At 34.1% G+C, this 15,898-nt stretch overlaps 3 protein-coding genes across 6 annotated transcripts; 1 reads left to right on the top strand and 2 right to left on the bottom strand.

Annotated features, from left to right (window-relative positions):
• Positions 1-189: 189 nt before the first annotated feature.
• LOC126677778 (DNA repair protein RAD4) lies at positions 190-7,495 on the top strand. Of its 3 annotated transcripts, XM_050372558.2 has the most exons (12): positions 195-318; positions 453-796; positions 868-960; positions 1,622-1,714; positions 1,825-1,926; positions 2,129-2,178; positions 3,132-3,869; positions 4,562-4,940; positions 5,020-5,214; positions 5,311-5,463; positions 6,231-6,440; positions 6,885-7,495. In XM_050372558.2, exons 1-12 carry the CDS (start codon positions 285-287, stop codon positions 7,278-7,280), a joined length of 2,787 nt encoding a protein of 928 aa, XP_050228515.1. In that variant the 5' UTR covers positions 195-284; the 3' UTR covers positions 7,281-7,495. The 3 variants fall into 3 exon arrangements, 2 of the variants coding, with proteins under 2 accessions (XP_050228515.1, XP_055961422.1); XR_008790574.1 differs by lacking the exon at positions 6,885-7,495 and having other exon boundaries at positions 190-318; positions 5,311-5,558; positions 6,231-6,312; XM_056105447.1 differs by lacking the exons at positions 195-318; positions 453-796; positions 868-960 and adding an exon at positions 991-1,232.
• A 2,641-nt stretch (positions 7,496-10,136) lies between these two features.
• Positions 10,137-13,780, bottom strand: LOC126677671 (pentatricopeptide repeat-containing protein At5g47360). Of its 2 annotated transcripts, XM_050372415.2 has the most exons (5): positions 12,073-13,780; positions 11,076-11,357; positions 10,759-10,785; positions 10,582-10,614; positions 10,137-10,500 (listed from the first exon to the last, which is right to left on the bottom strand). In XM_050372415.2, exon 1 carries the CDS (start codon positions 13,658-13,660, stop codon positions 12,254-12,256), a length of 1,407 nt encoding a protein of 468 aa, XP_050228372.1. In that variant the 5' UTR covers positions 13,661-13,780; the 3' UTR covers positions 10,137-10,500; positions 10,582-10,614; positions 10,759-10,785; positions 11,076-11,357; positions 12,073-12,253. The 2 variants fall into 2 exon arrangements, with proteins under 2 accessions (XP_050228372.1, XP_050228371.1); XM_050372414.2 differs by lacking the exon at positions 10,759-10,785.
• Positions 13,781-14,011: 231 nt separating this feature from the next.
• LOC126677672 (HMG-Y-related protein A-like) lies at positions 14,012-15,536 on the bottom strand. The gene is made up of 2 exons (XM_050372416.2): positions 15,402-15,536; positions 14,012-14,695 (listed from the first exon to the last, which is right to left on the bottom strand). The coding sequence occupies exons 1-2, from the start codon at positions 15,453-15,455 to the stop codon at positions 14,264-14,266; spliced, it is 486 nt and encodes a 161-aa protein (XP_050228373.1). The 5' UTR covers positions 15,456-15,536; the 3' UTR covers positions 14,012-14,263.
• Positions 15,537-15,898: the final 362 nt, after the last annotated feature.

The raw sequence follows: 15,898 nt of genomic DNA on the forward strand, positions 1-15,898 counted from the left end.
ATTGATTCCACTTAATTATGCCTTTGGACCCGTAGTTTTGTTGAAGTATCAAAAACGTAGGGAGTAAACCATGATTTATGTAAAATATAGGAGAAAACAGTAATTTTGACAAATCTTACTGGTGCTGATAGTATTTATTGGTCTGATCCGAGTCCCCATAATGTCACCAGTACACTTGCGCATACTGTATACCACCCCCAACTTCCTTCATATATAAACAAACAAATCCCTAAAAACAGTTGATTTTAGCGCGCGACTCTTCAATTTAATACCAAAAAACAAAAATGCGAACCACTAGAAACTACAATAAACAACAAGGTTCTTGTTCTTCTGCTTAATCCACAAAACCCTAACTTTTTCTTCAACCCAAACCCTAACTTTTTAATTGCATTGTTTTCTTCTTTCCTTACTTCCGGGCTGACATTTCGTTATATGTTTGATGAATTTTGCAGGGAAATTAGACGACATTTCAAAGGAAGCAGTTGATAAACTTGTAACGCGTGTCAATAGTAAACGAAATGGGAAACGGAAAGCTGTTACGTGGAACGAGGTTGATGGAATTAATGCTGACAATAATGTTGATGAAAGTTGTAGTCAGAGTTTTGATATTCTTAAGAAAAGGATTGATGATAGAGTTGATGGTGATGTTAATGATGATGGTATTGATTGGGAAGACGGGTCTGCGGCTTCAATGCCGGAATTCGGAAAGGATAGGACTCTTGTTATTGAGTTGAATGAGTCTCCTTCTGATTCTGTTAAAAAGAAGTCTGTTCGTCGAGCTACTGCTCATGAGAAGGTGATTTTGCATTTGAGGTTTCTTTTAGTTGATCAAAACGTTACATTCTGGTGTTTGATTCTGTTTTCTAGGAGGTGGCAGAGCTTGTACATAGGGTTCACTTACTTTGCTTACTTGCTAGGGGGAGAATAATTGACACTGCTTGTGATGATCTTCTTATTCAGGTCGGTTGTTGTCTGTGTCTTAGTTTTTAATATTGCTAAATGGTAATCTTTCTACTATGACTGTTGTTTGTTTGCTGCATCGTGCTACTGCTGAGCCTTGACGCCCCATGGAAGTCTTAACAGAAAGTGGATAAGCCAAATCCTAGGTTTTCGTTCTCTCCAGAGCTTGTTGTTGGCCTAGAGGATGTATCTCATCTCTCTATTCGCGGCCAGCATAGAAGTTATATTATGCTGCATAATTGACCATACCTTGTGTTTTGGTGGCAGTCCATGTTCTTAACTTCTTGTACAAATCTCATGACATTACTTTTTACTTGAAAATTGATCGTTTTTATAAGAACTAATAGATATTAGAAAGTTCCTGATCTCAAAGATTTTTTTATTTAAAATATCTGTAAATATGTAAATTTTGACGAATAGTTGCATTGTTGATCATCAATGCTTCGTTTCTCATTTTTCTGTTTCTGTTGTTGCATGCTTACTTGCCTTGCTACTAATACTAGTAATTATATATCCTCTTTCATTTCTTCCTCTCATTCTCTTTCACTCACACAAGCACAAATACAAGTTAGCCTATGGGCTTTAGCCTTTGCTGTAGTGAATTAAGCACAAGACCATTAACAATATTTTCTTACTTTGCAAATCTTGTTAATGATGGCAGGCCTCTTTACTCTCTCTGCTCCCAGTACGCTTAATGAAAATATCAGAAGTCCCAAAACTCAGTGCTAATGCTTTATCTCCCATTGTTAGCTGGGTATGATCATTTGATGTTTTCTTTCTTTCGTGAGATAAGCTTTCTTCTGCTTGAATTTCATTACTTGTCACTGCTCTGTTTTGTTTTATGAACTTCTGAGAAACTTGCAGTTTCATAATAACTTTCACGTTAGAAGCTCTTGTGGGGAGAAAAGATCATTTCAGTCAGCTTTGGCCTTTGCCCTTGAAAGTCGTCAAGGAACTCCAGAAGAGGTAGGTTCCTGATATCTTATTCTGGAATCTGCTTCAAGTTTGTTTATAATGGGTCTTAAATTGCATTTCATGTAAAATGTTGTTATTTGAACGACATGTCGTATCTGCTTCAAGTTTGAGTGGGATCAAAGCGATACAGATTCAGGTATGCTAGTACATGTTTCATCTGGGAGAAAAATTAAAGGGTTAATCTTTTTTGCAGATTGCAGCATTATCAGTGGCACTATTCAGAGCCTTGAAGCTTACCACCCGGTAAAGTTTTATAGTAGCAGTAAGAATGGTATGTAGTGGATAAGATGGCTACAAAAGGTCATTAATCACAATTGCTATTTTCGATATGTCAAATTTTTACATTGGTTAGTGCCAAAGAAAGAAATCTAAGGCATCAGAGCTTCTTAGATGATTACAAATTAAAATGATAAACAACCACTTAGATAGTAATTAATTGTATGCCATGACAGATACTTGTAGCCATTTTATCCACTTCATCATCATACATCTCATTTTAACTTTTTACATAAAGATCAAAATGTTTGCTCGTTAGGATTTAACTTTGTTCAACACCTTTCAAGGCCCTCATGAATGTCTGCTCGTTAGGAATTTGTGCAATATAATTATGGTACTAAAGAAATGAGATCACTGTATTAGTATAATCTTTTTGAATTATGCAGCATGCATTCAGTTTGCTTCTATTTCTTCACTGCAGGGTTTGGGTATTTTTCTCCTTGATTGTTTTTTAATTTCTTATTGTTTTCGATCCTTAGGCCTCCATGTGCTGATTTATTAAATTTATCCTCTACTGCTTTAGCCTGACTTCCGTGGCCATACTCATTTGATTGGAGTGCCAATTTAAGCTGGATAACTTATTTGTCTTAGTGATATTCTTGAAGATTTGGATCTAGAATATTTCAAATGATGCGAAAGTGCCCCGTGATTATTTTATCTGCAAATAGAGTTGCCCGACATTTATGAGTTCAACAGTTTCATGTCATGCCATATTGAAGCTTATCTTGGTAAATTTGTCTCATGTTTGGTCATGCAAACATGTTGAATACAAATTTATCTCCAATTTCACTTAGAATTGTATTTGGTAGCATGCATTTAAACACACTCTTGGGTCTGTTAAACTTCTGCAGAAAATCTATGATTTTGTGTCCATCTTGAGATTTAGATTTTTTTTCCTTCCAATGTATATTTGTTTTCAGGTTTGTCTCCATTTTAGATGCTGCCTCCATAAAGCCTGATGCTGACAAATGTGAATCTTCAACTCAAGATACAAGTAGAGTGCATAGGGGATTGTTTAGTACTTCAACATTGATGGTAGATAGAACAAAAGAGGTTTCTACTTCTCCTATTAAATCATTCTCATGCAATGAGAAAAACAATGCTCGTGGCACTTCTGTGAAGGTTTCTCGCACAAGGAAAGATTGTTCCCTAAGTAGCAATAAATCTAATTGTAAAGGTCCTCTGGCTGTAACTGAAATTAAAAATCAAACAACTGATTCTGAATTATGTAGTAGCTCAAAATCTCAGGATTCAAAGAGGAAAAGTGATATTGAATTTGAGATGCAGCTGCAAATGGCTCTCTCTGCAACAGCAATTGAAAATCCTCAAAGTAGCATGAGATCAGATCTTGGAAACTCCACTAATGATTTGTCAAATATCTCCTCTCCACTTAAAAGAGTTAAAATAGTTGGAAATGAAGATTCTCCCTCGCATGGAATCTCAACTGCAGTTGGATCGAAAAAAATAGGATCGCCTCTGTATTGGGCAGAAGTATACTGCTGTGGAGAAAACCTGACCGGAAAGTGGGTTCATGTAGATGCTGTAAATGCAATTATAGATGGAGAACAGAAGGTTGAAGCTGCAGCTGCTGCATGTAAAACATCTTTAAGATATGCTGTTGCTTTTGCTGGGCATGGTGCTAAAGATGTGACCCGCAGGTTATACATCTCCTTGTGTTACATTTTTTCTGTATGCTTGTCATTCCAGGGCACAGTTACAATTCTAATTAGGCATACTAGAAAATATTATACCTCATTATCTCTCTTATGTACGAGCTATAATTCTTTCCCCAGTTTATTAGTTTGTTAGATCTGTAAGATATGTTTATTAGATCAAGTGCAACTTTCACACTGTACCTTATCACTATAGCTAAAGTTCCCGAGGGATTATTGTCTCTAATTTCAGTAGGATTTCTTGATATGCTTTGTTAATTATTGCACTAGGAATCTCTTTTTGCAATGCTTGTGATCTATGAAGCACTGATATCTTGTGGTAAGGCACTTCCTGGAAGATGTAATGTGAAAATGATTGAGGTTTTCTTCCTTTTCATTAAGGATGGTGTGCGGGAATTTTTTTTATTGATGTTCTAGTTATTAAATGGACAGTAAAAATGCACAGTTTAAGTTAAATAATGCATCTTTCTGAATTTATCTTGAATTAATGCCCCCAATCATTTACTTTTCTTTTTTCTTCTTGTCTCTGTTTCTCTTTCTTTTACTTTTAATCTTTTAAAAAAAACTGCTGTTGCGTATTGTATATTGTTGTCCACATATGGTATATATTTGTGCTAGTAGATTAAAATTCATAAACCTTCCAGTCATCAGATGTTATAACATGATCATTAATGCAGGTACTGTATGAAGTGGTACAAGATAGCGCCACAAAGAGTTGACTCGACTTGGTGGGATGCAGTGATGGCCCCATTAAGAGAGTTAGAGTCAGGAGCTACCGGAGGCCTGGTGAATATGGAAAAGCACCATATCGATGCCTCAGATGGACATGAGAGTGTAAAAGCATCAAGAGTTTCTAATGTTTCTATACAGGATCATTTTCCAGTGGGTACCAACTTGTCTGTAAAATCAGGTTTACTCGAAGGGCCTGAAGCATCTAAGAGGAAGATTGGCGCAGAATCTTCTGGGAGGAACACTCCCGTTGCATCTAGAGCCTCTCTTGAGGATATGGAGCTGGAGACTAGGGCACTAACCGAGCCTCTCCCAACTAATCAGCAAGTATACTTATCAGTGTGGAGATTAACTTTGACATTTAATTTCTCTGAAAATGTGACAATATTTTGTTTTCTATATGCAGGCCTATAAAAACCATCAACTATATACTATTGAAAGATGGCTTACAAAGTATCAGATACTTCATCCTAGGGGTCCCGTTCTAGGATTTTGTTCTGGCCATCCAGTTTACCCGCGTGCTTGTGTGCAAACTCTCAAAACAGAACAAAGATGGTTGCGTGAAGGGCTGCAAGTTAAAAACAATGAAAATCCTGCAAAGGTTCTGTCTGGCGAATGTTTTATCTATAATTTAAGTTTATTCGTCTTATAGGTAGTTCTTTTTTTCTTATTCTTAGAAATTATCTGTATCTTACAGGTATTGAAGCAATCTGTAAAGCTCAAGAAATTAAATTTTCCAGAGGATGATGATTATGGCGACACAGATTCTAAAGGAGACATTGAACTTTACGGAAAGTGGCAAGTAGAACCCTTGAAGCTGCCACGTGCTGTTAATGGCATTGTGCCAAGGGTGAATTTCTATTATGTTCATTGTGCAGATATGTCCTAATTTATTTCCCCCGAGTTCCTTGCGTCAGCAGTTCAGATCCTCATGAACTTATCTGTGTTAGACATGCTCTACACTTTTTTAGACTTTTTTCTTCATTTGTTTTTTTTAATATGCATCTCATCTAAAACAAGAGGACGAGCCTTAGGGCAGTAGTAAAGCTGCTCATTTAATGACCTAGATATTGTGGGTTTGCAGCATGCCCTCCTTCTATCCCCAGTAATAGCCAGGGAGCATTTTGTGCACCGGGTGACTCCCTTTTTGTATCTCATCCAAAAAAGAACTATTTTGTAATAATTTTTTTCTGTCAGATAATATCCTGAATAGGACTATGAGATTGATTAAGTTTTACAAATGAAAAGATGTATTAATCTTAACTGTATTAAGAAGACTGTTATATCCGTTAGGAAATAAGCAATTCATTGATATTTTTATTCTGTGATATATTTTGGAGCTCTTAAGGTATATACAATAGGAACTTTATATGGCTTTTTAGTTGGTAGAAGAACTGCATATCCAGTGGCTTAGAATCATTTTGTTATCTTAATTGCTATATTGGGTTGACTTTTGATATGATCTCTAGATGTGCTGCTTCTGAACCATTTGACAATGTGCCTTAGAGTGCCAAATACAATTCTCTAAACATATGAGATATAGACACATCTGGTTTTTTATTTTTAGTTTAATGAAGTTGTATCATTCATGACTAATAAATCTGAATTCAATTCCAGAATGAGCGCGGTCAAGTTGATGTGTGGTCTGAGAAGTGCCTTCCACCAGGGACTGTGCACTTGAGGCTGCCAAGGATATTTCATGTTGCCAAGAGACTGGAAATCGATTATGCACCTGCCATGGTTGGTTTTGAATTCAGAAATGGTCGATCTGTTCCTGTTTTTGAGGGTATTGTGGTGTGCACCGAGTTTAAGGATGCAATTTTAGAGGTAATTGTTATACTCCCTCCGCCTGAAATTGATAGACACTATATAAAGTTTTTTGTTCCATAATATAGGCACTTAATTATTATTTAGGTAATTAAATACCGTATATACCCTTACTAAGAGTGCATTAAAAAGGAAAAGGAAATAATCTAATCGTGGAATTTCTTTATAAATTAATTCATTTTACCTACTAATTTTTTTACTTCGTGTGCTAAACTGTCTATCAGTTTGGAAGTATCTACTTGTTCATAATTTGGCATGGTTGCTCCTTAATGGTTCATCATTTATTGAAATTACAGTTTCTGCACCTTTGAAGATGCATAACATTGCTGTTTGAGATGATCGCGATTTCTTCAAACTGCTGATAATATGCATTTGTCTGTCTTTAGTTCCTGATCTAAGAAGCAAATCGAGTCTGAAATTATGTTGATGATTTCCACTTTTCAGGCATATGATGAAGAAATTGAGATAAGAGAAGCTGAAGAGAGGAAAAGAAATGAAGCGCAAGCTATTTCTAGGTGGTATCAACTTCTTTCATCAATCATAACTCGACAAAGATTAAACAAGTGTTACGGAAACAGTCCGCCACTCGAAGAAATGTCAAGCAGCATTCAAGGTAGAAATACTAAACCAGAAGTGCATGCTGATAATGAACCAAAGCGCCAGTCTCCAGGACATCATAAAAATGGCAGACATGAACCTGTATCAGATTTTCCATCAGTGGCTCTAACAGGAGATCACGAGCATGTTTATTTGGCGGAAGATCAAAGCTTTGACGAGGAGAGTTCAGTTACGACAAAACGGTGTCATTGTGGATTTTCAATCCAAGTGGAAGAATTATAGCACTAGGAAATGCAGATCCACCATGATATGCATGGTCCTTGGAGAAACCTGATTCAGGTAATGTAGTATTTAATCTCTGTAAATATATCAAGCTCTTACTATGGATAGTATTGCGCCATTCTTTTTAATTTCTTTTGGGGCTCTGGTCATGCCCGGATAATTTTTTTGTAAGGAAAATATGGCAATAGAAATAGCAATGGCCACGTCATTCTGAACTCTACAATATTTAATTAATATATTAATAAAGACAATTTATTAAAAATTTAAAAAAATAAATATATTCATAACCAAATAACTTTTTGCTACTTATTTTTTTATAATTGGGGAGGAGCATTTGCGGGAGAAATTGAAAGATCTTAGGTGATTGTTGTCCAGTGCTTATATCATTTGAGTTATAATTCGGTAATAACTTTTCATTATACTCGTCAAAAAAAAACCTTTTCATTATTGAAAATGCGGTTTTAAAATGAACAAAGGGTTAACGTGCCCCTGAACTTGTGACATAGGATCATTTAACCCAGTTCTTACTTATTTGAGCAATTAACCTCAAAACTCTTCATTTTTGGGTAAAATAACCCCATAATTTATATTTTTATTGCAAAAATAAGTTTAGGATAATTTTCTCGCAACAATTAAGGAATTTTTTAATTTCTATTTCGCATTCCTCACCTCAAATTTGTATTTTACGCGTTTCTAAAATACAATTATGGAGTCATTTGACCCAAAAATAAAGAGTTTTAGAGTTAGTTGCTCTAACAAACAAAAAGTGGGTTAAATGATCTTGTGTCACATGTTCGGGGGTGCGTTGACCCTTTGTTCGTTATAAAATTGAAGCAAATTGGCTAGTTCAACCGGTTTGATCTAAAAACTAAAAATCAATCCGCTTACATTCTTTTGTTTCCATAATAATTTTCAATTCAACAAGAGTCAAAATACTACTTCCTCATGTCGTTTAAAAAAGTCAACTTGTTTTAAATCTATAGATTTAGTTATGGATTTTAAAAACCATCTATCCCAAGGGTGCCTATATAGTTAAATCAGTTTTAATTAACTAAATTAAATTGATTAAGCCTTTGATAATTTAAATATATAAAATAGCTTTAAATATATTTTTTTAAGTTATTCAAGTCCGACCTGAAGAGTTTTTTCATCGGTATGCGGTACTCGATGATGATATTTTCAATGCCGATGAGGCCTTATTAATAATTTAATAAGATAATATTATAGATATAATTTCAACCAAAAAACCTACTCTTTTATATGTTCAATTCAAATCAATTGTATAGCATATAATGCATGTATAAAATAGGCAAAATTAATTTATGCACTAAAGCTTCAGTGTTTAAATATACCATGATTTTTAAATTATGCTAGTTTGGTCCAACATGTTTTCATTTTTTGTGAAATTAAGCCGGACTCATTTTAAGTTGATTTGTTGCAATATTGCTAGTTTAAAACCGCATTATTGAAAATGCGGTTTTAAAATGAACAAAGGGTGGGCCCCCCGAACTTGTGACATAAGGTCATTTAATCCATTTTTTACTTATTTGAGCAACTAACCCTAAAACTCTTTATTTTTGGGTCAAATAACCTATAATACATATTTTATTGCAATAATAAATTTAGGATAATTTTCTCGCAACAATTAGGGAACTTTTTAATTTCTATTTCGCATTCCTCACCTCAAACTTGTATTTTACGCGTTTTTAAAATACAATTATGGGGTTATTTGACCCAAAAATAAAGAGTTTTGGGATTAGTTATTCAAACAACCAAAAACTTGGTTAAATGACCCTGTGTCACAAGTTCAGGGGTGTGTTGACCCTTTGTTCGTTTTAAAATTGAAACAAATTGGCTAGTTCAACAGGTTTGATCTAAAAATCAATCCGATTACATTCTTTTGTTTCCATAATAATTTTCAATTCAACAAGAGTTAAAATTTAGGAATAAATATTATTTATTATTTATCCAAGAATTTAAATTCAAAATAGTTACTTCCTCATATAGTTTAAAAAGTCAACTTGTTTTAAATCTATAGGTTTAGTTATGGATTTTAAAAACCATCTATCCCAAGCCAAGGGTGCCTATATAGTTAAATCAGTTTTAATCAACTAAATTAAATTGATTAAGCCTTAGATAATTTCAATATAGAAAATAGCTTTAAATATATTTTTTTAGGTTATTCAAGTCCGACCTGGAGAGCTTTTTCATCGGTATGCGGTACTCGATGATGATATTTTCAATGCCGATGATGCCTCATTAATAATCTAATAAGATAATATTATAGATATAATTTCAACCAAAAAACTTACAGTTTAATATGTTCAATTCAAATCAATTGTATAGCATATAATGCATGTATAAAATAGGCAAAATTAATTTATGCACTAAAGCTTCAGTGTTTAAATGTACCATGATTTTTAAATTATGCTAGTTTGGTCCAACATGTTTTCAATTTTTGTGAAATTAAGCCGGACTCATTTTAAGTTGATTTGTTGCAATATTGACATATACAACTCTCTGCCATGTTGACTTCAAATGACTAATCAACATATTTGGCAAAGATTTAAAAAAATGGTGGACCAAACTGGCAAGATTTAAAGATCGGGTGTATTCGGCAAAAACATTAAGATTGTGAGTAATTAAATTCATTTTTCCTATAAAATATACATCGACACTTAATTTTAGGATAGCCTCGATTATTCTCTTTTTTTAATAAAAAGAGGGCGATTTTGTTAAGCCAAATCCATGATAATTAATCAGTAAGAAATACAGGATATTCTTGATTACTGAAAAGGTGCAAGTTTGTTAAGAAGCTCAACAACAAACTTCCTGACAAGATGAACTCAACAATCAACATATAAGAAAGGTCTAATAAAATGTATATTCTTCTGATTTGTGAGTAATAGGCACAACTTTTTATTTTAGGTTAATCAATTGAAACGAAAATTAATTCTAATTTGCGATTACATATGTATAATTAATCGAAACAAAAAAAACAGCTATAAAAGTTTAACCCACCAAAATAATGGTACAATGACTTAAAAATAAATGGCATTATCATGCAGAATGGTAATTTTCCTCAATGATTGAGGAAGAAGTTGTCTTCTTCTTGAGATGCTTCTTCTTAATGACCTTCCTTCGGAATCTCGCAAATACTCTTATTTTCCTATTCTCTGGCCTCGCATCCGCTAACACTTTCCCACACTGCGAACAGCATCTGCAACAAAATCAGCAATTGAAAATTAGGATATTTTTATTTAGTTGTAATTATCACAACATTATGCTAACTATTACTTACTTGAAATCACCATCATATTGTGTCTTGCCAAATCTGCCACAATGAGTACACCAAGCCATCAGTGGACCTTCTTCTTTGAACGTTTTCATACTTACCTTAAACTTTCTGAGAATTTAAGTTTTTGTTTGTTGAAATTTACTTAAATCCTAATATATATTATATATATACTAGTTGTACCTTGGGCACCAAGTTATTTGACTCGTCCTATTCAAAATACGAAATAGTCAACACCTTAAAAATATCAGAAATCCTAACAATAACATACTTATTACTTATTAGCACTAAAAAATATCATTAAAATATTTTCAAAGATCTTTTAAATATTACACAAAATATTTAGAAAAAGATCTCAAGAACCTTTCTTTCTTCCTTTTTATCGATTATTTCAACAGAAACAAATTTGACAGAAGAAATTAGTGAATAGTAATATAGCATCTAGGTTCAACCAATCTCAGCATTAAGTTTTCTAAAATGAGTTGTGTAGTAAAACTAACCGTAGCATATAACAATAGCGGGAATGAGCATATGTGACTAGTACCCATTTGCAACGCATTCTCTACAAGCAAGAAGATGATAAAGACCAGAGTCGGATGAAATAGCATTCGTTGCTCCATAGAAATTCTTTCTACTTTCTTGTGAAGACACAACATTGCCATTGAATTTGAATCCACAGCTAGGCAAATATCTCTCAGAGAAGGAGCAAAGCAGTACTCTCTTGTAGGAATGAGTACGAGTAAATGATCAATACCATGACAAGCCTATCAATAGCGGTGTGACTGAAACATCACAAAAATAAAACAATTAATGAAATTCTAAGATGCGAATTATACAGTAGCATATTGATAATTCTTAATGCAGCCTATACAAGAAATCAGTGTGGCGGCTATTCATCTGATAAAGAGATGTTGGAACTTAATATTGATACAGAAAACATAAGAAAAGGCAAATTTTGTTTTCAATTTTTTCAAGATTATTGCAAGCTAACGTAAGGTGGAGGAAATCAGCACAGCAATACTCTTTGATTAGGCCAAATTACAGAAAACACATGATTATTTAACATTTTTGTATCTTTAGCCAAACATTTTAGCTTTCAAAAGCAAAATATGATTTTTACAGGAAACATATTACGACCAACTAGCTATGGAGCCAAATCCTTTCATTACTAGCATATAATACAACTTATGTTCATTGTTTTCTTCCCCACGATAACTTATAAAAGAAAAGGTGATTTTTGGCCTGCAAATTATCATTTTTGGGAAAAATGTGACCCCAGCATTGTATACTTGAGTAGAAGAAGTAAGGGAGATTAAATTGTATGCTGATTTCTACATGAAACGAGATCAAATTGTCTTCTTTACTCCAAACATTGCAGGTTCTATATATGTCAATCGTATTATTCCGAAAAACTTTTACATGTCACACAAAAGAAAGGGGAGAGAAAGCATTAAGGATGTTAAGGAATAAATTTAGCATCTAATAACAAATGCCAACCTGCTTGGAGAAAACTTCTAAAACAACAGCTGCCCCATCGCACTCCTTTTCTTTTAGAAATACTAATATATTGTGACATTCTGTTTCATTGAATAAATTCCAAAGACCCGTTCTTAATACATCTCTTCATAGCAGAAAATTGATAACTATAAATCAAAGATCCTGCTCTATCAGACGCAAGCTAATCCGTAACTAGCTCTGCAACTCCAAATTTCTCCAAGTGTTCAACTACTTCACCAACAAAAAGGCGTTTTAGATGTATTCCTTTATCAAGCATTGACCTTGCAAGTTTAGCGGCTTCCACCGAGTGGCCTTGTTGACAAAGTCCAACTAAAAGAATTGAATAGATATCAGAATCAATGGTGGGTAAGAATCCTATCTTCTCAATTTCATCATATAAGCAATATCCATCAAGCACCCCTTTCTTCAAACATAGCTCTTTAATCACGAGACTGCATGCCAAGCCATCAAGTCTAACTCCACTAAGTAAAGTCCTCCTAAAGAGCTTCTCAGCCTCTTCAAATTTTTTAACCCTTATCAAACACACAACAAGAGAACTATAGCAATCACTATATGAAACACCACCTCCCAAAACAACTCTATCAATCAACTTATAGGCATCTTCCATATGGCCATCCACACAAAGACGTTTCAGCAAAGTACTAACTGTGACACGATTCGGAGCACAACCACAAGCCTCCATCCTATCCAAAACTGCAAACGCATCTATTGTCCTCCCCTTCTCACATAACCTCTGAATAACAGAGGTATACGTTAGAACATTTGGACTACAATCCCCACCCTCTTTCTCCATCTCCTCCAACAACTCTAATGCCCTTTCCGCACTACCAAATCTACAAACTCCATCAAGAAGTGCCGAATAAGCCACCACATTAGGCACACAACCATGCCCTTTCATTTCCTTAAACAACCTACAAGCCTCTTCCAGTCTGCCTACATCACAAAATCCTTTGATCATTAATACATACGTAATCATATCCGGATAAAGACCGTTCAAACTCATCTCCCTCATCAATGTTTGAGCCATATCCATATCGCCCTTATCACAAAACAACCTAATAACAGTAGTATAAGCATTTCCATCGGCATATATATTAAATTCTAACATTTTCCTCAACACCAACAAGGCCTCATTAGCAAGCTTACCCTCTTTACACAAATTCAAAACAACTTTAAAAATCTTGATATTAACCACACAATTCTCCACTCTATAAGCTTCAAACAGATCAAGAACAACATATGGGTTTTGCTTAATATTAAATAATTTACAAGCTTTACCATATAAAAAAGAACTATGCCTGTAATTTGACTGGTAACCAGCCCAGATAAAAAACCTGAGACCCATTTGAATGTTGCCAGGTGTGCATTTGTTTAACACCTCAGTGACACATTTGGAGTCCAATTTAGGTTTGATTAAATTAAGAGCTGTTTCAACATTGTGAGGACTGTTTTGCAAGTGGGTATATAGATTATCTGATAATGACGTAGTGAAGTGTAGAGTTGAGATTTTTGATGTTTTTGGTGTGATTGAAAGTGAAAGAATTCGTGATATTGAAGAAATTGACATGGGTAAATTTAATTTGAGGGGTTTTAGATTGAATTGGGAAATTAGGGATTTGGAGGAAAACAGAGACAGGTTCCGGGTCAACCAAATTTTATTCGGAATTTGAGGGCTTTTTTGGGTACATTATCTGATTGTCTTATTTTGTAATTTTGCCAAGTTAAAAGTTCAAAGATTTCCCCTATTTTTCAAATATTTTGGCAGCAAGAAGAAACTTTTTACTCTCTCAATTATGCTAATAGTAGAATTATATTACGATGATTTCAATTCCGCTGCGCAATACCCATTCAGTCACAACAATAATCTTAAATTTGAGCAGTGAAGAATCAATGAATTGTTGAAGGAATAGAAACTAAATTGAGTTAAAGAAGTTAAATTTATTTAATAAAGGAAATGGAACTGTTCCAAGTTAATTACTAGCAAATTATTATCTACAAAATAAGTTAAAGTTCCTCAACAACAACTATGACCATCTGATTCTACAAGCACACATACACAACCTAACCCGTACAACTTACTACATTACTAAAGGTCAGTCCAGAAATTACTACTAAAGATACTCCAAGTCAACCTAATTTTGAACACTCTCTTCAGTTACAGAGTCGGGCTTCAACTTCCTCCAGCCATTGCCATTGATGAAGATGTGGTAGTCCCATGCATATCCTCCATGGTGCGCGCAATCTTGCGTGGCCTCCCTCGCGGCCTTCCACTTCCTGCAGCTCCTGCGGGCTTTGGTTTCACTGGCTTTGGAGGTGCATTAGGTTTGCCGGGTTCTTCAACACTGCCTGTTGGCGGTGTAACCTTAGATGACTTAGGCGGCCTGCCTCGACCACGCCTTGGAGGTGCATTAGGATCGGGTTTCATGTAGTTGTTTTTCCAAAACACCAACTCGCCGGTTTCCTTCATTCTGTTTAGATGGTGAGAAAGTAGTTGACTGTGACCGGCAGGCAAGTCACCGTATGTTGATTCAATGAACTTTGATATAGATGTCTTGTTGGAGCCATTCTGCTCATCAAGTGCCGTAATTGCTGACCATATCATCTACATCAAAGTCAAAAACTTAAAAAGAGAAAAATACAAATGAAACAGATTCACTACAAAATTTCAAACAAACAGAAATAATTTTTCTTTTTAAATGAAACTAGAATGATATACGCCAAACTACATTACATGGAAACTTCTCGAATACTACATTTCGGCATTTCATTTTCATTCCCGGAAATGCTTCTGAAACTCTGCATTTATAACCTATTTTTACAAAATAGTATTTGTCATTTTCTATTTCAGCGTTTTTCGTTTCCGTGCAATTCAAAGATATAAAGCATGGAAATGTAAAAAAAAAACTTAGCTTTCATCTGATCACAAAATAAAGCCACCCCTAGTTGTCTTACAAAAGAAAAACTTAGAATTCATCAGATCACAAACAAAACCCTTCCTACTTCTCTTACATAAGACACAATAAAACACTGACAGTAACAAATTAACATAAAGACATCATCTTTCTTCAAAATATGCAACAAACTGTCAAAAAAAATGAACTGATGAAGCTGCTTTACACTTCATACCAGAAATTCTACAACAAGAAACCATATGTAATGCAATCAATTACAAAAACAGCAGCATATGAAGATCATAGACATAATTTCAAGGATCATTACAAATCAAATATTTTTAATTAGTTTAAAATTTCACAAAAAAATAAATAAAGCTACAAAAAAAAGGTGATGGGAAAGAATGTAATAAAAACCTGAGGGTAAGGAGGGACTGGTGGAGGGGTGTAGAGGTGATGAAGTGCTTCCATTTCATCCAACAAAGATTCAGATTCTTCCTAAAATCTTACACAACTCATTAACTCTTCTACTTGCTGTTTGATCTATAAATTTGTTGAGCTAACTATCAAATTAGGGACTCATGCTATTGATCTTGATCATCATCCAACGGCTTAGATGTTGCTTCAGTATACTCCCCACTTAGATCGATGACATGGCATTATGCCACTTTCTTCTATTTCAAATCATTTCTTTTCTTTTTTATTTTCACAGTTAAAATTAATTAATATTTAATATTTTAAACTTTGTAAATTTATTTTTACTTTTTATTATATTCTCGTTAAATGCTATATTTATTTTAAAATATAATGATAGTTGATAATGAATTTTAAATAAAAATAACATATTATTTAACTTGTCTTTTTGTTTTTCTATACAAGAAAACGAGACAAAGTATAACAACAAGAAAATGACA

This window comes from Mercurialis annua, linkage group LG4 (assembly GCF_937616625.2).
Source record: "Mercurialis annua linkage group LG4, ddMerAnnu1.2, whole genome shotgun sequence".
Classification (NCBI taxonomy): Eukaryota; Viridiplantae; Streptophyta; class Magnoliopsida; order Malpighiales; family Euphorbiaceae; genus Mercurialis; species Mercurialis annua.